At 35.8% G+C, this 21,519-nt stretch overlaps 4 protein-coding genes across 6 annotated transcripts; 2 read left to right on the forward strand and 2 right to left on the reverse strand.

Annotated features, from left to right (window-relative positions):
• Window positions 1–1,170, forward strand: LOC18608711 (MLP-like protein 423). The gene is made up of 2 exons (XM_007043537.3): window positions 1–281; window positions 616–1,170. Exons 1-2 carry the CDS (start codon window positions 110–112, stop codon window positions 897–899), a joined length of 456 nt encoding a protein of 151 aa, XP_007043599.1. The 5' UTR covers window positions 1–109; the 3' UTR covers window positions 900–1,170.
• A 1,093-nt stretch (window positions 1,171–2,263) lies between these two features.
• On the reverse strand, window positions 2,264–6,845 carry LOC18608712 (putative ubiquitin-conjugating enzyme E2 38). Of its 3 annotated transcripts, none has more exons than XM_007043538.3 (7): window positions 6,465–6,845; window positions 5,002–5,139; window positions 4,300–4,887; window positions 4,156–4,219; window positions 3,650–3,789; window positions 3,219–3,530; window positions 2,264–2,756 (listed from the first exon to the last, which is right to left on the reverse strand). In XM_007043538.3, exons 1-7 carry the CDS (start codon window positions 6,516–6,518, stop codon window positions 2,502–2,504), a joined length of 1,551 nt encoding a protein of 516 aa, XP_007043600.3. In that variant the 5' UTR covers window positions 6,519–6,845; the 3' UTR covers window positions 2,264–2,501. The 3 variants fall into 3 exon arrangements, with proteins under 3 accessions (XP_007043600.3, XP_007043601.3, XP_088659807.1); XM_007043539.3 differs by having other exon boundaries at window positions 5,002–5,173; XM_088803681.1 differs by lacking the exon at window positions 6,465–6,845 and adding an exon at window positions 5,551–5,612.
• A 7,722-nt stretch (window positions 6,846–14,567) lies between these two features.
• On the forward strand, window positions 14,568–15,626 carry LOC18608713 (microtubule-associated protein). Its single transcript, XM_007043540.3, has one exon. It carries the CDS (start codon window positions 14,838–14,840, stop codon window positions 15,537–15,539), a length of 702 nt encoding a protein of 233 aa, XP_007043602.3. The 5' UTR covers window positions 14,568–14,837; the 3' UTR covers window positions 15,540–15,626.
• A 217-nt stretch (window positions 15,627–15,843) lies between these two features.
• LOC18608714 (mannan endo-1,4-beta-mannosidase 2-like) lies at window positions 15,844–20,971 on the reverse strand. Its single transcript, XM_007043541.3, has 6 exons — window positions 20,562–20,971; window positions 20,059–20,440; window positions 19,286–19,483; window positions 17,810–17,932; window positions 17,016–17,227; window positions 15,844–16,509 (listed from the first exon to the last, which is right to left on the reverse strand). The coding sequence occupies exons 1-6, from the start codon at window positions 20,594–20,596 to the stop codon at window positions 16,104–16,106; spliced, it is 1,356 nt and encodes a 451-aa protein (XP_007043603.1). The 5' UTR covers window positions 20,597–20,971; the 3' UTR covers window positions 15,844–16,103.
• Between the last annotated feature and the right edge of the window lie 548 nt (window positions 20,972–21,519).

The following is a 21,519-nucleotide window of genomic DNA, read 5'->3' on the forward strand; positions in this document are numbered from 1 at the left end:
AACTAATCTCCACCTGGACAGATGATCTATAAAATGTTTGTCCTTACATGAGTCTCCCCATACTCGCAAAAACAAATTTAACCAGAGAGAGAGAGAGAGATTGAGGAAGATGAAGATGATGAAAGGAGAAGTGGTGCTCAACATCCCAGCCGAGAAAGCATGGGAAATGTACAGAAACAATGAAATCATTAGCCAAATCAACCCTGAAATGCTGTCTGGGGCTGAGTACATACAAGGAGATGGTGGCCCTGGAAGCCTAAGGCTTTTCAAGCTTGGTCCCGGTAACCCATACATGTCTCTATCTCAGTTTATTGTTTTCGTGAATTGGTAGATTGAATCCTTTCTTCTCTCTGGAATTAATTGACATCAAGCCCAAGTATACATGTTTTCGAACGAATCTGTAACCATTGAGACGTGCTTTTGATATTGTTAGCTTATCAAGTTTTAGGGTTTACGAAAGGACTTGAATTTTTTCGGAATTATGCAAAGTATTTTTGCGTAACATCGTCAGTCATAGAAAATACATGTTGTCTCACTACGAATATAATTGAAGGGTACTCTTGAAAATTATAGCCTACTTATCGTATCTCGTCATATATATATATATATATGCAGCTGTATGCAATTATGTGAAAGAATCAATGGAGAAGATAGAAAAGGTGGAAATGGGACGGTCGGTGACTTACCAGGTCATTGGCGGAGACTTAAAGGAGATGTATGATCCCTACAGGGTTACTTTCTCATTCATTCCTGTGGAAGGAAAAGAAAACCATAAGTGCATCGCTGAATGGAAGGCAGAGTTTGAGCCACTGGCACCCGCAACCCCTCCACCTGAGAAGGCCAGGGATGCTGCCCTTGGATTTCTCAAGTCGTTTGACAACTTTCAGCTAAGCTACTAGCTCTACCAATATCAGTATTCTGAAACAGATAACTTTATATAGGTAGTTATTTCTGAAATCACCTTATGAGGTGGCCTATTCTTCACAATTTCCTCTACTAATATATGCCTCTATATATATATATATATATGTGTGTGTGTGTGTGTGTGTGAAATTAGCTGGAATATATCACCTAAGTTGAGTGTACTCTTTGTATTATAAAATGATTAGACATGAAATTGTACTAGTATTATCAATGAAGTTATCTATGAGAATAAGCAGGTCTTCACTATTCGGTGATGGAGTCTTTCTGTTACTACCCATGTCAGTATACAAGTTGTTCCAGCAATGTCAATATGTGATCATCCTGTTTACTCAAAATTCGTTGAGGCTCTCTTCAAGTAATTGCGTATTATAAATTATCAGTGTTTATCTCTGTTTATTCCATTTTAAAAGTATCCTTTAACACATCACAAAAGAAGGTAGGCTTAGTGGGGGCTTAAGCAAACACACGAGGAGTAAACCGAGGGAGACTGAATCAACTCGTTTGTTTCAAATGGCAAAGAAGAGGCATAAAGGTATTGGATGAGGGAATACCAGAGAAGCCTCTTTCTTTACTGTTTGGAACTTGGGGTTATTTTCCTCCTCAAAAGTAATAAGTATTGAATATGAAGCCAAAAAAAACGAAAAGGGAAGGGAATCATATGAAAGCTTCATGGAAATGGAGGAATCTTGTAAAGCAAGTTGATTTTTGAAGTTGACAATATCGTCCGATGGTGCCTGCACTTTCTGTTATTATATATATAAGCCAGATTCATGTTAACACTCTGATATTTCGTTTTTGACCTCGCCTTCGTGATTATGCCTCCTGATAACTGGATTGCATTATTTATTATTGAACCTCAACTACACACCATTTTCGTTGCCACTGGAAACACATACGATAGACAAAGTCAGGTTTCTTGTGTTTAAGCCTTACAACTGGTTAAATTTAGCTGTTCACTGTTGATGACTTTTTAAATAACAAATTTCGCCCATGATCAACCGGCAGGGCCCAAGAGTAGAGCCACCAGGGCAAGGCTGACTGGACTCGAGAAACCTACCAGACCTGCCCAAACCCGAATCAGACCCACCTAACTCAAATCCGAATAATCTAAATAATTGGAATTTGAATAATCCATCCAGATCCAACTCAATTTGACTTCAAAAAAAAAAAAAATCAACTTATATCTAAAATAATCCAAACCCCAATAAGTGAATGTCAAACTCAAAATTATTTGAATCCACAATGACCTGAGTGAGATAGGATTGGAGATAACTACTAATGCTTATGCTCTTATCAACATTTAATTTACCTGTGCATGTTGACTGAAAAGACAAAAGACTAATAAAGAAACATACATGTAGACTCATTTAATCATTCCGAGCCCTTCCAAAATATAGTTAAACCTCCATATAAACCCCAACATTATATACTGTTTAAGAACTATGCAATGATGTAGCTGAGTTCATCAAAATTTTGCATTCACCAGAGCATTTGGAAGACAAACCGCTCTACATTAGCTTCCATAATGGCTTAACAATCCCATCCTACGTTTTATATCTAACCAACTCCAAATGGTATCAGCTTCTGGAAGCCTGAAACTGCTCACAGTCTGTTGACCCATTTTTCACAAACTCCTTAACCACTAAATTAATCATCTTTTGCATTGTTCCTTTAAAATCCTCTGAGCTACCCTTTTCGATTTTATCAGCATCTGGAACACCGTCTTTAACCACAACACACCCTACCTTAGCACCCTCTTTATATGCTTTGCATGCCACCATAATGTCATGTGCACGGCTGCGAAAATGACCAGCAACAAAGGCCTCAAAATGCTGCAGAGAAACCACGACTGATTAGATCAGGATGTAAAATGCAAATTTTACAGAACATTTTGCCCCCATCAGTTGCAATATCTGTAGAGATATATGAAACTGTTCTTATAACTAAACATAGTAGTAAAACCTTGAACTGTGATGAACACAAAAATGATAAGAAAACTATCATATTTGGCAAATATGCCTGACAGAAGACTGAGACCATGCCAGCAGGCCAAGTATTGTCTCAGTTGTCCTCATTGGCAAATGGCAATACAGATTAGAAATCAAAATATGTTTGAAACAAAGAGATCTGTCATCAGTATAAACAAACTCCATGAAAAGGAATAACGAGAATCCAAGATAAACATGATAACAGATTGTTGTGGTAATCATATCTTTGGGCAGGTTACGCAGAAAACAAACTTCACAAAAAGGAAAAGAAAAAAGAAAACTGATAAACTAGATAATCAAAGATACCTTCGGCGGTCTTCTTAGTGTGTAAATCATTGTCTTCAAAGATAGAACAAACACGTCCTCATTGTACTTCCTGGACCTCCGGTCACCTTCAGCCCCAACATACGAAGTTTCATACCCAGGCTCATTAAAGAAGGGTCTATCATTCAGAATCAGAGCTTGTATGGAAACCAAAACTTGTAGCATGGTTGATTGCCCTGGAACCCACATCTCAGTCTGTTGACCATGCCAGGTGCCCAAAAGGCTTAGGCATACTTTACCACAGTTGTACAAATTTGGATTTAACCGGAGGCCACCAGAGTAGTAATAAACCATCTGATAAGAAATTCCCAATCTCCATTAAATATGGTAAAATAAGTTTACACTTTATAATAATCTAATATAAGTATGGACATTTTAGGGAAACACACAAACACACGCACACATGCTCATACCGGCGGCTCATTGGGGTATTTTGGAGGGAAGAAACAATCAAATACAAAAAGGCCATCATGGTAAGGAGTACCAGAAGGTCCTATAATGACAGCCCTTAAAAGATCCATCCTGGCTTCATAAACTCTCACGTATATTGTGTCTGTCAAAGAACAGAGGGAGGGAACATGAGTCATTCAAACAAAATAATGTCTGGTGATAAGAAGCAAAAAGCAGTGATTTTCATGTTTTCGTAATCACTGTAGAATGCATTTTTAGAAGGGAAGGTAGTTATAAGAAGATGCAAAAGTCAGAAATCAGTGCTGCTGTCCTGCACTAGTTTAGTATGCATAACTTTAGAAATGTTACTCAGCTGAAAAACGTGCACTTAGTTTAGTCATGACAGTGGTTAACACTAGATAAAAATAATCTCATGACCAAAAAAGAGACCCAATATACTTGTTTCCTTATCAGTTAGTATCAGAATGGCACCATATTTCAGAAAACATATTCATAAATCAGAACTCACCTGGTAAGTCTTTCTCCAAAATTTTCCACTCATCTTGAATTCGCTTCGCCCACTCCTTTGGTTGCTATCAAGAAAAAGAGGAAAAACCATATTATATGAATACTGACAAATTTAACATAACAGATAAACAAGATGCACCCTCACCTTCTCTCCTGATAAGGTCAAATTGCTGTAATGATGGTCTGAGAAATCATCCACAACATCAAAATGTTTAAAACTTTGAAACGTCTGCATAACATCATGTTCTTCATTTCCTTCTTCTTTCTGATCACATCCTGACTCTCTTGGGACTATTGAAGTACTGGTAGAAGCTGACTTCACTTTGCTACCAGCTAAATTTGATGTTGTTGACTTCATGCTTTCAGCAGGACCAGGGCCAGTAGACGCACCCAGACCAGATGGCACATTTACAATTGGAGCAGGGTCTTTCAACCAGGGAATTGAAGCCTCTACCCCAGGAGGGAGATCCACATTATCAAAATGGGATTGCATAATCGAATAATCATCGTCATATAAGAAATCATCATTGTCACCATAATCAGAAACATCATCAGCATAGTCATCACAGTCCTCATCACAATCGTTGTCACCATCATGATATGAAATATCAGAGTTAGAACTATTGAGATTATTTGAGTTGATTGATCCTGAGGTAGAACTCTTGAGAGGATTGTTACTATCCTCAGACCCAGCAACACTAACAGAATTTCCCTGCTCACTGGCTGAAGCATCCTGAAAAAAGCAGAAAGAAATTCTAGTAAAGACCAGTTGATGATGGATAAATAAGAAGCTGCACTAAGGTAGCATGCAATTGCTTTCTAATATTGTAAGTTTGTAACCACGTACCTTCACATGGTCTTCCCACTTCTTGTCATAGCATATTTTACTCTTTCCCTTGCTATCCACGCCAGCTTTCTCAGAACCAATCAAAACAGTAGTTGGATCTTCAACTTGTCCGATATCCATTGCATCACAAAGAAGAATCTAAACAAGATTGTTTTCTCAGCATATAGTCCAACTATAAAAATATCAGTAAGAACTTAAGAGTTACACATCCTAAGGATTCAAAGACAATAATATAAAAATGGAAAACATAACAGTCACATGAGATTATGCTATTCATGTATGCATTCAAGTTTTGGAGATGCTCTAGTTGTTCGTATATGGTTCTGTAAGAAGAGGAAGAGAAAAGAGAAAGAATTATACAAAAATATTAAGGCTAACTGCCGAATGGACTACCACTTTAGAATAATATTAAGATTCAATTAATCAATAGATATTCCTTTCAATGCACAATGAAACCAAATATTCACTCAGAAATATTCAAATGCTGCAGAGGACATTGGTAAAACAAAAACAAGTTATGCCTGCTTATTTAAAACATGAGTTACAAACCTGTTTATGACATGCTAGACTTGCGCACAAGTATCAAACTCCTTACTTCAGTCTTTTTGGTACTAAAAATCAAGAAAACACTATAAATTCAAAGAAAGGAAATTACGATCCCCTAAACTGCTTATGCTTCAAAATGATTCACTTAAACTATTATATTTTGATTTCTTATTCTTTTAAGTCAAAGGTCCTAATTCCATTGTATCAAAATAACCAGTGCCAACTAGGCCCTGTCAGGTTGTAACCGGCTCAAGTCCTGGCTTCGAACCAAGGGCGTTCCCCACCCTCACCCCAAAAAAACCAACTAACCCCTCCTTTTATCCGCTTCTCTAAAAAAAAAAAGCCCCATGATTAAAGATACTAGATAAATAATACATGGGTACAATAAGACTTTGCACCAAAGAGAAAGCGCAAAACAAATAAATGAAAATTAAAAAGAATTTGGCAAATCAAAATAAACCAATCTTAACCAAAGGCCCTGCCTGGCCACAAAATGGAATTCGAAAGAAAAGTAGAAACCTTTATTTTCTAGAATGATACTTATTCTGGTTTTTTTTTTTTTTTTACCAACAATCATCCTATTGAACCATCAGTAAGACCTCGACTTTTCTCGTGGAAAGAATTTTCCAAGCAACCAAACAAAGACTTTAAACAAAAATCAACATAATAATATAGTAATAATAATCAAAGAATTGCATGTGAAGCTAATCTACTAAAAGAGACTGAGAAAAACAAAAACACGGAATTACGATAAAAAAAAAAAACGTCAATCAAATCAAAAGATCATTAATCAAAAGTAGAACAAAAATCAATTGCATCCACTCAAACAGTCTTTGAATCAAACGGTAAAGCACGCGCAATAATCCTATTTTCCAAAAGAAAATTCATAATTTTCTTTAATAAGAAAAGAAAAAAACCTGGGTTTGTTTGAGTCGCTTGGAGATCGAAGTCTCGTCTACACGAAGATCCATAAAAAAGACTGATCCAACTTATATAGGGGAACCAATTTTCTAGAGAGAGAGAGAGAGAAACAAATAAAAAGTTAGAGCGAGAATTCGTACGTGATCCTGTTCACAGTTTTTTTTTTTTTTCTATTTGAATTACAATTACTTCAAGCCATGCGATTCAAAAAATATAATAAATTCTTTTCTTTTTGAATGAAATCGAAAATCCGAAACTTTCTCAGTTCCCTTTTTCCGTGCAAAGGCGATTTTGTAGAGGAAAAAATAGTGTTTGGACTTTGGAAGAGTGGGTTTAGTTTGTTTTTTGTTAATTATTATTTTTAATTTACATTTCATTTTGGAGTGGGAAAGAGGGCAGCCAAATGCACCCCCTATTAGGTAACAGTCCCGTCGTACGCATGAAGGGAAGCATTAAGACAGGCTAGTACGCGGCCACAACCATCGTAATTTTGTACGTGTCGATCTATTATTTGCTGGCGTAAGTCCTAACCAAGGGTGGGTTCTCTCTAGTGCTGGGGTTAACAAGTGGGGGACCATGGCTCCGGATGAGAGTGGGAATATCGGAACTACCCCTTTTGTTTCTGTTTTGTACTTTTTGGGGTTTCTCTCAAAAAAGTTTAGATGCAACAATGACTTTCATGTCCCCTGCCCCTATCGAGTTCATCACAACCGTAGATTTTGATGGTGGCGCCCTGCTCTGGTTTTGCCAAATCCTAGGGCTGCTTTTTTTTGTTAACCAAAAGGATACTCGTTTGGGTTTTTTTTATAAATAATTTTTCATGAGTTCGTAAACAGGTTATAAACTTGACGTGTCCAATCAAAATATATAAATTAATTATTAAATATATATAATAATTATCTAAATTTAAATATGTGAGAACTTTACCTTTAAATTATTGAGTTAAGCAAAAAAATTACTGCTAAAATTCACCATCGCCTCAGGGTGTTAGTAAGGGCCCCGCCCTCTAAAATTTACAAATTTTTTAATTTTTTAATTTTTAATTTTATTTTTATTTTTTTAAAATTTTAAAATTTTATCTTTACAAACATTGAAGATATTATTTTCGTTTTTACGAATTTATAATTCTGACTTTATCACTGATCATCAAACATTTATTTGCTATTTTTCATAATTCTATTTTCACTTTGTGTTTAAACACTTGAACAAAAGAAGAGAACTCTCCGGTTTTTTTTTTTTTTGAAATTTTGTATTTTCAAATCTTTTAAAAGGTCTATTTAAACAATATATAAAGTAACATAATTTTGATCATGCTTTTTAATATTTTGAGTGCTTAAAATGATATATTATTTATAAAATCTAATTTTTGTGAATATAAAATTTAATTTTTGGTTGTAAAATATAATTAGAAAAAACAATTATAAGAAAAAAGTATTATAAAAATAAGAAAATCTTCTATTTTATCTACCATTAACTAAAATATCTTTATTTATAAACTTTAAATAGAGAAAAAATGAATTTACATAAATAAAAAAAATAAATACATGCAGAGAGAATGAACTTAGTAAATGAAAATGTATTTGTATTGAATGAACTTTATAGGTGGGGATATACTTGCATAAAAAAGTATATTGGATATGAACAAGTTTTAAAAATTAAGAAAGCAAAACAAATATTCACATTTGTATTTATAATATTTTTAATTTTATTCTTTTTTATTAATATGAGATGAGATAAAGGACAAGAGATTTTCTTTTAAAAAAAGTAATAAAGTAACGCGAGTTTGACAAAATTCCCCAATAATTGAACTAACTTCCATTCAATTCAATTGTCATGGGCCATTATTTTGTCATTTATGCCTCGAGTCACGTCTCCTTGGTGGCCAAAAAAGGTTTATTCAGTCCGACAACCTGTTTTAGTTCAGTACCAAAGTTGCGTCAAGTGGAGAGCAGACCCCACCAAATGCTACAACATGATGGAGAAGTGAGATAGCTCACTGTTAAATTTTATGGACGAGTATTTAAATTGAAATTAATGAACAATAGATGAAAAATATTTATCATTTAATTTAAAATTTATTATTAATAGATAAAAAAATTTTATCATATTAATTATTTTAAATATATAAATATAATAAAGACTTCTTTATCTCATTATCAATTAGAAATTTATTCTAAAATTTAATATAATATCAAAGTAAGTGCTATCGCATTGATTAAGTTTTTGTAATAAACTTTTTATACATACGTACGTGAATTTTATATCATATCATAAATCTATTGTTCTTACATATAAAGTAAATATTAGAGTGATAATAAAAGAAATTTAAATTCTGTTAAATAAAAATATTTTAAATATATAAATATAATAAATATTTTTACACCAATTATTATTTGATTTTAAATTTCATATTCATTTTAAAATTTAACAATACATAATAAATTCAGTTTAAACACTATTTATTACGTGACAAGTTGGGACAAAGAATATGACATCTTCATTTGATGTTACATTACTGGTGGTTTTTTTTTTTTTTCAAAAAACTCTTAATTCCTGGCTTTTTGTTAGTTTATAAAGAGCTTCAAACTTTACTAGCTAAAGTACTATTCCATATGTTAACTTGTAAATGCTATGCACTGCCATTACTATGCTAAATAGATAAATTCATCCTTGAAGTTGTCATTTAATTTAGTCAACAAAAGACTAGTCTGCATCCACCCACGAGGCAAGGGAGATTAGAGGTGCAACCAAGTGAAGTAAGTCGAAGGACATAATGTCCACTCTCGAACACTGAGTAGTTAGAATGGAGGTGATTGTAGGAGAGATGAGAGACATACTCAAGGAGTTCGAGGCCAATATAGAAGAGTTGGGGTCCAGAGATGATGAGCTTCATGGAGCGTTGCAGTCAACCCTCAATGAATCAATGGAGATGTTGAACCATTGAGATGTGGCATTGAAAGAGCTTGTCAAGTCGTTGTAGCAAGAGGTATGGGGGCTTAGGCAAAGGTAAACTCAAAAAATTTTTTGAGTGGTGTTATAATTAAAATAATAATAATAATTTTAAAAAAAAATTCAATTTAGGATCTATCAAGAGAGTACTTAGATCAAATTCAACACAATTTTGCTTAGAAGATTATTGAGTACCATCATTAGTAGAATGATATTGTTGTTGCCTAGGATTTGAATCTTGTGAGACAATTTCTTATATTTTAAAATATTTTTTCATGACTTATTTATACAAAAACTTGTTAAAAATTATTACTCATTTCTCATTAGTATATTCAACAACTAACAATTTGACAAATTTCTATTTATTGATCAAAATTAAGTATAAGCATCCACAGGCCACATAAAATTAAATACAAAAATTAAATAATCAAATAATATATCTACAAAATAAATCAAAAAGAGAAAGACACAAGTTATTATTTGACATGTAATATTATTTTCTATTAGAAAGATTATGTTCGGGTCTCAAACTATCAAATTAATTAAAACATATTTACACATGAATCATTGAAAAACTTGATTTTGGTTGAAAACTATTTACAGTTGAACAATTAAAGTCTAGATGAGTTGTTTTGAAAAAGTGAAAAATGCAACTAAAGATCAAGGAGAGAAGTTTGATTACAGGTCTTAAAAGTAATATTTGAATTTCTGGAGAGAAAGGGTGCAGTTTAGGTTTTGATTTTTTTAATAAAATCTTAAATTAAATTTTTTTTATCTTTTAGTATTTAAATATTAATATATAAATTATTTTTTGATAAATTTACTTCTATCGAGAATTTTTTACCCCACTCATTATAAAATTGTAAAAAAATTAGTAGGTTTTCTTATGTTATTACCTATGTAAAATTCTGGATTAGTAATATACTTAGTATAATTTTTTAACAATTGAGTGGTGTCATGTGACACCACTCTTATATAGCTGGGTCTGCCCATGTGCTTAAGGACAAACTCGTCGCACTAGAAGCAACCATAGAAGGTGATGCCCTAGTCGCTTGGTTGGGGACTCGCTTAAAGGTGCCTAAGCTCAAGGAATTCCAAGGTAAGAGAGAAGCCAAGGAGACGGATAATTTCTTATAGAGCTCAGGGCAATACTTCAAGGCCATGGGCATCACAGAGGATGCTTTACAGATTAACTTCGCAGCCATGTATTTGGTGGACATCGCCTTGCTATGATGGAGACATAAGTGTAATGAAAAGCTTGGAGAATGACCATTAGTACTTAGGCAAAGTTCCAAAGGGAGTTCCAAAAACAATTATATCTTGAATATGCAAATAATGAGGCTCGTGGCAAACTCATGAGGCTTACCCAACAAGGTGAGATAAAAGAATATGTAAAACAATTCTCTGAATTATTGTTACAAATCAACGATCTTGGTGAAAGGGAAGCACTCTTTGCTTTTATGAATGGGCTCAAATCATGGGCCAAGTTAGAACTCTAAAGATGAGGTGTGCAAATCATCACGAAGGCCATGAGTGTGGTAGAATCGATGGTTGAGTGACATAAGTTCGACAACAAACCTTCCATTTCCAAACCTAAGGAGAAAGGTAAGAATAGGGGAGACTAAAATCAACACTCCAAAGAAGGCAATGGCAAGGGAAAAAAGCCATTCGAGAGAAGGAGAAGACCAACCAAAATGGGGAAAAAAATCCACGATCATGCCTTTTATGTGACAGTCCACATTGAGTGAGGGATTGTTTGAAAAGGGCCAAGTTAGTGGCCATTGCTCAAGAGGAAAATGAACAAGACACAAAGGCCACAAAGCTTGGATCCATGGTGTTAAGCGCAATCAAGGCTAAAGGATTCACTTAAAAAAAGGGATTCTTGTTTGCTGACATAGTGGTGAATGGACAAACGGTGGAGGCTTTTGTTGACACAGGGGCTTCAAACTTATCTGTGGCTGAGGGTGCTACCAAGAAATTGAGCTTGAAGTCCAATAAAAAGGTTGGTTTCATCAAAACGGTGAATTCAAAGGAAGTTCCAACCATGGGCTTAACAATAGTCGATGTACAATTAGATGTGTAACAAGATTAATGCTTTACTTGTGCCTTTTGCAAATTCCATTTGTGTTGGGCATTAAGGGACAACGTGTAATACTAGTAAGAAAATGACGTAACCTAGACACTAAATTATTATTAGCAATGCAACTAGCGAAAGGTGCACGACAAAATGAGGAAACATTTGTCGCAGTCCTCAAGTTAGAGGATACCCTAAAGGCTCTTGTGAAGGCTCCAATCGAGGTGTTAAAGGTGTTGGACAAGTTCAAGGATGTGATGTTGGCAAGTTTACCTAATAGGCTACCTCCTCAAAGGGAAGTTGATCATCACATCGAGGTGGTACTAGGGACACAACCACAAGCATGAGCCCCTTATCAAATGTCCCATTCAAAGTTAGTCAAGTTGAGGAAACAACAAAGAGAGTTAGTTGATCTTAGATTCATCAGACTTTCCAAATCCCTATAAGGCACAACAGTGTTGTTATAATGCAAGCATGATGAGTTTTTGAGGTTATGCATCGACTACATAGCTTTGAACAAGCTCACCATGAAAAACAAGTATCCCATACAGTTGATTATAGACTTGTTCGATCAGTTAGGAAAGGTGACATGGTTCACAAAGTTAGACTTACGTTCAGGGTACTACCAAGTACACATAGCCAATGGGGATGGGCTTAAGATTGCATGTGTGACTCGTTATGGTTCTTATGAGTTCCTCGTTATACCATTCGGACTCATTAGTGCTTCAGCCACGTTTTACACCTTCATGAACAAGGTATTACAACCTTTTCTTGATAAGTTTGTGGTTGTATACTTGGACGACATTGTCATTTACAATAAAGCATTAGAAGAGCATGTGGTACATCTTAAACAAGTGATGGAGGCATTAAGGGAGAATGAATTGTTTGTGAAGAAGGAGAATTGCACTTTTAACCTCTAAAAGGGACCTTTCTTGGGAAATATTGTTGGTGGTGGATGCATTTGGTTGGATCTAAACAAAGTGAAGGCTATACTTGACAAAGAACCTCCCACTAAGGTAACTAAACTTTGATCATTTTTAGGCCTTGCTAATTATTGTCAAAGATTTGTCAGAGACTACTCTTCTATCATCGCACCACTAACTGACATGCTAAGAAAGAGAAAGGCATGGGAGTGGAATATAATAAGCCAGTAAGCTTTCGAAAAAGTGAAAAAGGTAATATGTGAGGAGCCAATGTTAGCATTGTTAGATCACACCAAACCATACGAGGTCCACACCGGTGCATCAAACTTTGCCATTTGAGGAGTGTTGATGCAAAAAGGGCATTCAGTGGCTTTTAAGAGTCGCAAGCTTAATTAGACCGAGTGGAGGTACATAATGCAAAAGAAAAAAATGATCGTAGTAGTGCATTACCTTCACACATGGAGGCACTACTTACTTGAGGCTTTGTTCGTGGTAATGACAGATTATGTGGCGACATTATACTTTCAAAATTAGAAAAAGCTTGTCCCAAACAAGCTCATTGGCCAAACTTTCTTGGCAAAATTTGACTACCGGTTGGAGTACAAGACCGGTAAGACAAATTTAGTGGCGAATGCACTTAGTAGGAAGGCCACATTAGTACTAGTGAGTGAAGCGTAGGGGGTGCTTGTGCTGCGCATCAAGAAGGGACTACCACATGATACTATGGCACAATCATTGATGGAGTATGCCAAGGATGGGAAAATCAGACAATTTATGGTCCAAGATGGTCTTCTTTACCCTCAAGAGTTGAGGTTATATTTGTCGCAACATGGAGGATTATGTAAAGAGATCATAAATGAGTGCCATGATTTGAGTTAGGCTAGACACCTTGGAATGCACTGCACCAAAACAAGGTAAAGCTTTTCCATAAGGCAAGGAGGGCGTTGCCGAATTAAGTGAGAGAGAATGTCACAGCCCAAGAAGTCAAACCAGCCTAGGCCCAACAGGTAGGCCAAATAGCCTAAACAAACTAGCAGCCCACACACCCCTAAAAGTGTCTAATTTGATTTGAACTCTTAGATTTGCTAATGTATATCGAAGTTTAGATATAGATTTACTAGATTAAATTAAAATTTAGATTTAATTTGAATATTATTTTTTCAAATTAAATCCCTTATCATCATTTCTTTATTTTATCCTATCTTATCCCTATATTGTAATCTAATCTTAACAAGAGGCCTATTAATGTATAAATAGGCCCCTTCTCCTCATTTGTAACTTATATAAGAGAAATAACAAAGCATTTCATTTCTCTAAATAGCTCTCTCTTTTTTTCCTTTATTTAGCTTTCGCTTTTGTTAGGTTTAAGGTTTATGTCGGTTGAGCTTAAGTTCCAACATGTGACATTAAACATTGAATCAATAATGTAATATTTTAACTTTATTTGTAAAATTAAAATTTTTTTATCAATAATGTATAAAATAACAATCTTAATTGAAATAACTCTTTAACTTTTTTTTTTTTTTATCATTCATTGACCCAACCGAATGAGAAGACTTGTGATGAGCTCAGCCTAGAAACTCAGGGTGGGTTGTTGCCATGAAACTTCTTATAATACATTTCAACCTTAATTAAAACTCTCTTTTGAGTCTTTTCCTTCCCTTGTTCTTTTATTTTTTTTTTTTTTGGTTTTGTCTAGCAATCGAGAATCCACCTTTAAAAGGGAATAATGATAGTAGTCAATGTTTGATATGTGTGAGCTTAGTGACTTAAATAATGGTTTGAATATATTTTCAAACTTTTTACACACCAAAAGTCCGTCTTAATAGCCGGAAAGTCAAGTAATGCAATCTATGGTATTTTTCCTCTCAGTTTCACTCACCAACTCTGTTGGCATAGCTGGACCGATTAATTTATTTGACCCGATTAAGTAGTACGTCTAGGGTTCTAGCATGACCATCAAAGGCACCGAAATTTTTCTTAGTCCTACCGTCCTATGCTATCAACACATGGGGAACCAATTTTCTACCAAATGTTCGCTTTGACCTGGGCCCCGGCTCGTCTCGAACATTATCAATACATGGGCCTAGCCCATGATTTCCCCTACCTGATTATCGCCAAGAGGGAATCCAACGATCAACATCCCTGACCCTGCCAAAACCCAAAAGAACAAAACCTTGAATTTAGCGGAAAACTTGCCAGCTCATGATGGCGCTAACTTTGGGCGCCAAACCAAACCGTTCCCGCTAAAATCACCCGCCATGCTTGCCTTCTTTATATGCTTCTCCCCCCTACAACGATGATCAAGAGCCCCCGAAAGCATCTCAAATCATCCAGTTTCCTTTCAACGTTTTCCGAATTCCCACCAAAATAATCTTTTCGTTAAATTTCCTCAAAGAACGTCGACTACTAAACGCCAAACCATGGTGGTTCCTCTCGGCCCGGGCAAGTTCTACGGCAGTAGTCTTCCACGGCCCCGCATCTACACCGACACTAAGTTTAACTCCGATCGCGTAGATCCTCCGCTTCCGGTCCTCGATCCGCTTCTCTCATGGGCCAATGAGGCCCACTGGTCCATGGGTGGTCTCAGCTTCAAGCGCCTCCGTCTTCAAGGTCGCATCGAAGGCAACGTCAAAAGACTCAAGGCCCAGCGCGAGAAACTTGTCAAGGACAGCCCTGACAAAGCTCATATCATCAAGAAAAACAAGAGGGATGCTTCCGTATCTCCCCCTCCTGCTCCCGTGGCAGTCAAGAGAAGGAGGTTCTTGGACCTGAACGACGACGACGAGAGTGAAAATGAGGAGGACGAAATGGTGGAGGAGAGAGAAGAAAAGAGGGTGTTGAGGAAAGGTGCGGCGAGGAAATTGGGGGATGATTTTGAGCGAGTGGCGAGCAATGGCGTTGCGGTGAGCAAAAGGGAGAGGAGTTTTAGCGATGGGATCGGCGTTGATGTGATGAATATTGTGGAGGAGGTTAACATGGAGTCGGAATTTCAAGGGGACAAGAAGAAGAAGAAGAAGAAGAAGAAGAGCATCGAGAAGGGCTTGAAGAACGGCAAGGTTGAGGGGCAGAGTGGGACTAGGACCTCTCCAAGATTGGCAAAGCGTGGATCAAGTTCTAGATAGGTCTAGGATTTTTATGTTTGTGTTTGTTTGAGCTGTAAGCCCTGCTAAATCTAAATTTATAGTGAATACAAGTTAATTTTCCTTGAATATACATAGAATAGGTGAAATAACTGGTTGACATTACTTGCTTCGTAGTCCATCAATGATGATCTGTAGGAGTTGGGGCTTAATTTATATTTTACAATTTCATCTACTTGATAACACAAACCATCCAGCGTGCTTAGCTGTTGGCTGTGACTGATTTTTGGGGAAGGACAATCAAAGACTGGTTTCATTCAAGCTTCAACCCTAACAACACCGGAAATTCTTCCAAACTATACTATTATTAATTTAATCTGTGCTGCAACCCACAAATATCTGGGGATTTCATTCACAGTTCTACCATGAAAATCTCTAAACAGACAGCTATGAAAATTTATGCAGCGTAGTGCTATATATCTGCATATCTACCTAATATAATTTGTGTGAAAATGAGAAAAAAAAAAACGGTACAATACCAGTGAACTTGTACCCCTTGGACAAAAGACCTCGCCACAAAGAATTGATTTTCTGATTAAACTAGTTTTACTCTCTCTTGGAACACAGTTCTTTCCAGTTTCCCTTTTCATGAATAAGTCCTTGGATTCTAGCCAATCTGCATGACTGTTCTATTGTCAGTTTGTAAATTGCGGGGCTTTCCCATGGTACAAGCCCAAAATCATCATTATACTCTTCCATTCCTTCAACAAAGAATTGCCAGACTAAAGCACCTGCCCCAGACCCTTTCTTCTTTGCAGATTTATAGATGATGTCCGAAATAGTTCTATAAAACCGCTCTCTCTGGGATGGCTGGAAGTCTTTGTTCTGGTTTGACAAGCCGTATTCAGTGAACATAACAGGCTTCTTCAGTTCCTTGTCACAATCTTCAATGTGTGAACGCATCCACTTGGAAACATAACTCCGTTTTTCTTCAAATCCTAGATCATGAAACCTACCAAAGAGGAAATTAAAACAAAATTGGATTAAATATAAGTAACATGCTTATTGAAGAAACAACCGAGTGCCTACGAAAATTATACTGTAATTCAAAAGACCATCTAAACTGAACCTGAGACAATTGAAACAAGTCTTCATAACATTTTTATCAAATTGTGCACAACAACCAAAAGGTTAAAATGTAAAATTTTAAGCAAAGTTAATATTTAAAAGGCTGGGTAAAACTAGATTCCTGATTAGGCAGAGGTCATAGCCCCCCCAACTTTGTTATATCTTCTTATCACTCTTATGCTTGAGGACTTTCTAAAAATATATGAAGCTGTGGCCACGAGGATTATGGTCTTCAAATGTCATTTGCAATTAACCATTACATTTTGTCACCCTTAATCTTCAAAATCTGGCTCTTCCACTGATGACAGGCTTCATTATGTGTCATAGAATAGATTCTTTACATGCATACTATACTAACACAATTTCATAGAGTCAGTTAATATTGCTTACCAATGGTCAGGATATATATGAACAGAGGTAAAATCAACATTTGCAATGTTGGAGTTGCGGACAAAATCAGATCCAAGGGTCGATGCCCACTCTTCTGGATTCACAGTTGACTTCTTGGGGCTTTTAGGACCATAGAATCCTTCCAGGCCAATGGTCAGTAGATGATTTTTATCAATTGATTTTACGAAAGCTGTCATCTCTTCTAACCAATCCTGCAATTGAATGCAGAATATTAAATTTACATTCAGACACAAATCAATAAGCCTTAGAAGAAAGAAAAACCTCTCTCTCTGAGATGAATGCATATGAAATATAAAAACTGTTTTCTAAATTAAACTATTTCTGATTAATGAATTTAAAGCTTTGAAAGGAAAAAAATTCTCCTTTCTCAGGTTATTGAAGTAGAAAGCTTTTATAGGCCTTTGCAGGCATGGAAGAAAGATAAAGTTATATGGTAAAGAAACTAAGTTGAGTTTTAGTTTTAAGAAAGTCACTAAAGTTGAGCTTTGCTTCGAAGAATGGACAAACTTTGACCAAGTTCAGTGGAAGAGGGCAACAGTTATTCCAAAGAAAGTGAGAATAAATATCCAACCTTATAGATTTACAAGAAGTAAGAAACCTGCAATCACCAGTAATCCTAGCACTCGTTATATAAAATTTTAGAAGACAACATTACATTCATCTACAGTTAAGTATAATTTGTCAAGATTAAAAAAGGTTTAGAACAAAGTAAGAAACCAATCTAGGGTCAATATTAGAGCTTATAATAAATAGTGTCAGATCTCAAAACTCACTTGAAGTGTATCCCCAGAAGGATCAGACATGCAACGGGGTTCATTCATCAACTCCCAAGCAAAGATGGTGGGATCATTCCGATACTCAATTCCAGTGATGGTGTTCTTCCTTGTGAGGACAGTCTGAGGAAAAGAAATATATCAGAATAATATTTTATAGCAGCAGAGAAAATATTTTTGATTTTTTTTTTTTTGGAAAGCATGAATATTTTTGAATTTATGATATTGCAAACATTTAAAAAGAATTCAAGAGGCTCTATCTTCAGAAGAAACTATATTTTCCCCTCAATTTGAGATCATACTGTTAGTTGGACTATTTGCCAACCTCATTCCCATATAACCATGTCTCTGCAAAGTTTCATAATAATGTTTTAATATATATTGCACTGGCAGAAAGAAGACCCTGGGAAGTTAAGTGTTCTCCTACTTGTATTGGCTAGCACTGAGACAAGTACACTTCATCTGAAAAGTTTGCAGATAATCTACCAAACTTTACCATACTGCAAGAGTGGAGATACATGCTCCATCCATTAACATAAAAAAACATTACCAAGGCTAATATTCAAATCATGATTTCTTATTTGTTTTATTCTTGCGTAAGAACAACTCCACAGATATAGAAGGATTTCTGTTCTGCTTATCCTCTGATTTTCTCATTACATTATCGCTCATTGATTTCCAAATTTCAGGTTATTACTGCATCAAGATATGCTGAACTACAATTTCGCCAAACTGCCTAGTAAGCTGTATTAGATGCATTCAAGCTACTGAATCAGCATCGACAATGAAAGTACTTTTGCATTTTCAAAATGGCAACCAACCAGGCTAGCAAAACTTTTTTTTTTTATTGAAAAACAAAAGCAAAAAGGAAATATCATATATACTTCACTTCTGTCCCAAAAGAAGAAAGAAAAAGGAAAGTACAACACTTTATACAGCTTATGTAACACAGCTGTAAGCAATTTCCTTTCATTTATATACATTCTTTCTAAAACCGCAGTGGCACCTGATTCTGTTATCTCTAGCTGTTAATTATGGTATTGTCTTAGCCCTAAAATGATTGAAGGGATAGTCATTTCTTAATAATGATATCTAGGCTAATTCTCTTTCACAATCAAATTGTAGTTCGTACTTTTGTGTTTGTTATATACAGGTGAAACACTTGGTCCATATGGTTTAAGGGGCCCTATACACTATACAGCAATAGTCAGAGTTTCTTTTTTTTTCTTTTTTTTTTTTTCCGAAAGTAATAGTCATAGTCAGAATTTAAAGGCTAAACAAATAAGCAAGTGGCTAAGACATCTCCAGCATCTGGATTCCTTTTTGAGAGTTAAGATTTAACTATTTCAACAGTGTAATGTCAGCACAATTGCTAGCAGTTTACTGAAGAGCATAGGCACACTCATACACATGCATCATAATGCAGGGGACGAAAATTCCTATTGTTCAAATATAAGAAAAGAGATAATTAGATACCAGGACATAGTTCTTGAAATATTTGCGGATTGATGGATCAAAGAAGAAGGAATCATTAGAAGAGCTCAAACCAACGCCTTCTTGCCATGCCCAGTTGACATACTGTGTCTTCCCACCATATGCTTGCAAGTTGTTCACTAAGCTAAGAAGCAGCCTAACTCCATGTTGCCTTGCTTCTACAATGACATAATCCAAGGCCTGCCACAACCTAAAGTTGTTAAAATAAACAACAATAATTGGGAAAATGTACATAAGAATCATACTAACTGATATCAGAAAATGTGATGGAGTCAAGGATTTTCTGGGATTTTTGACAGGTTCTAATCAAGCAGGAGGCTGAGAAACGGAGCAATTTGAATAGCTTTTCATGCTATTCTCTTTCGTTTCTAGCTTTCAAAGTTACACTTTTGAAGAGCTCAATCATCCTAATATTCAGAACAAACATAATTTAGTCCAGTAAAAAGTGTGCAATAAACTAAATCATTTTCTGTATGCACATTGGAAATCTCTTTACTGCCTTTCAATGAGGTCCATAGTTACTTAGCTGTTATCCTGTAAGCTTGAAACCGAAAATGATGGAACTGAATTTAGACAAAATCAAGTAAATCAAACACCTAATGAAGACCTAAATGCTAAAATTAAGCTTGTATTGAACACCCAGATCATCTAGGATAGAAATTATAAAGCTGAATCAATCATGCATTGAACAAAATGTAGATTATTTGCATCGCATCAAAGTTTTTTTAAAAAAAGTGTGAATTTCTTTCTGATACCTTGAAAACTCGCTCATCAAATTGCCCCGGGGAAATCTGGAGAGCATCATACCCTCCATCGTTAAAGGCCCAAGTTCTACAGACAGTGAGACCCATCTTTGCACCAGCTTGCAGCATTGCACTGACCCTAGGTCTATTATTTTCATCCACAGAATGGGCCATTAACCAGTACGAATTCCATCCATTAACATACAACGGTTTACCATCCAAAAAGAATTGTGTCCCATTCCTTTCCACAAAACTTAACCTTGGTTCCTTGGGAAAACTACTAAGCTTCAAGTCGCCAAAAGACATGTAAATAAAAGCCACACATGACGCAAATCCAAGAATTGGGTATAACAGCCCATTTCCAGCCACCATCTTTCTATATATGGGAAGGAACCTGAAAACCAATCAACAGGCAAAAATTCCAGAAAAAAAAAGATAGTTTTATTTGGTTATCCTTTTGGCTCTAATTTAACACAGTCCAGAATTTAAGGATACCCAAGTTGAGATTACAGTACCTTAAACTCAAATGTGAACGCAGATCCCTCTTCATAAGGTTACCAAAAACCAAATAGAAAGGACTGCTTTAAGACATAAGTGAAAGAAAGACAGATAGATTTGAAAGTTGCTGCCTTTCTGTTTAGGATTTGGGGTTTTTATGCCAGAAAATGATGCAAGAAATGAGGAAGGTCCAGGCCACATGAGAAAAAACTGAAAAAGGAAGGCAGAGAAAGCACACCTAACTTGTGTGCTTGAGAGACTGTCAAAAACTGTAGGAGAGGAAGAAATATTGGGAGGCTGTAATGTGAGGAGAGGTTGGGTGGAGGCTGGAATGTTGGTATCAGCTTGCTGGTTAAAATCAGATCTATGCACTGCACCTGACTTCCCCACAGTTTCCTTGAATTTTAATATAGCTACTGAAACAAGTCTCTCAATTCAACACCCATGGGCCATGTGTGATGACCTCCTTCTCTCCCTTTCCTATCAAAACTATACCAAATTAACCATATAAAAATAATACTATGAAAATGATATTAAAAAGAAAAGGTGAAAAAAAGACGAAAAGAAACAAAATATGCCCGCCCAACCCCTCATGTGCGATGGAGACTTGGATTCTGTACTGTCCAGTCTGGTCTCTTGGCCTTTGAAACTGTTAAGCTTTTCTTTTTCTTTTTGTCTTTAAATTACATATAATAATTCCGTATGCCTCCATTTTGGTACCGAACCATTTGATACGCAAAATCTGAGTAGCCAAGTATTAATTAAAACAGACAAAAGTTTTCCCATGTGAGGAGCCGGACAGAAAGGGGAACACGTACCCTTCCTTCTCGTTAGTTTGCCTTCTGGGGCAACATTTTCCGCCTATAGTTGCTAATTGACAAAGTTAATAAGCCGTGGATCATGCAATCAGCATGTACTTTGAACGGTTTCATAGGCAACACTACTCAAAATTATGTCAATTTCTATAAACCAATT

This window comes from Theobroma cacao, chromosome 2 (assembly GCF_053813885.1).
Source record: "Theobroma cacao isolate CCN51 chromosome 2, ASM5381388v1, whole genome shotgun sequence".
Lineage (NCBI taxonomy): Eukaryota > Viridiplantae > Streptophyta > Magnoliopsida > Malvales > Malvaceae > Theobroma > Theobroma cacao.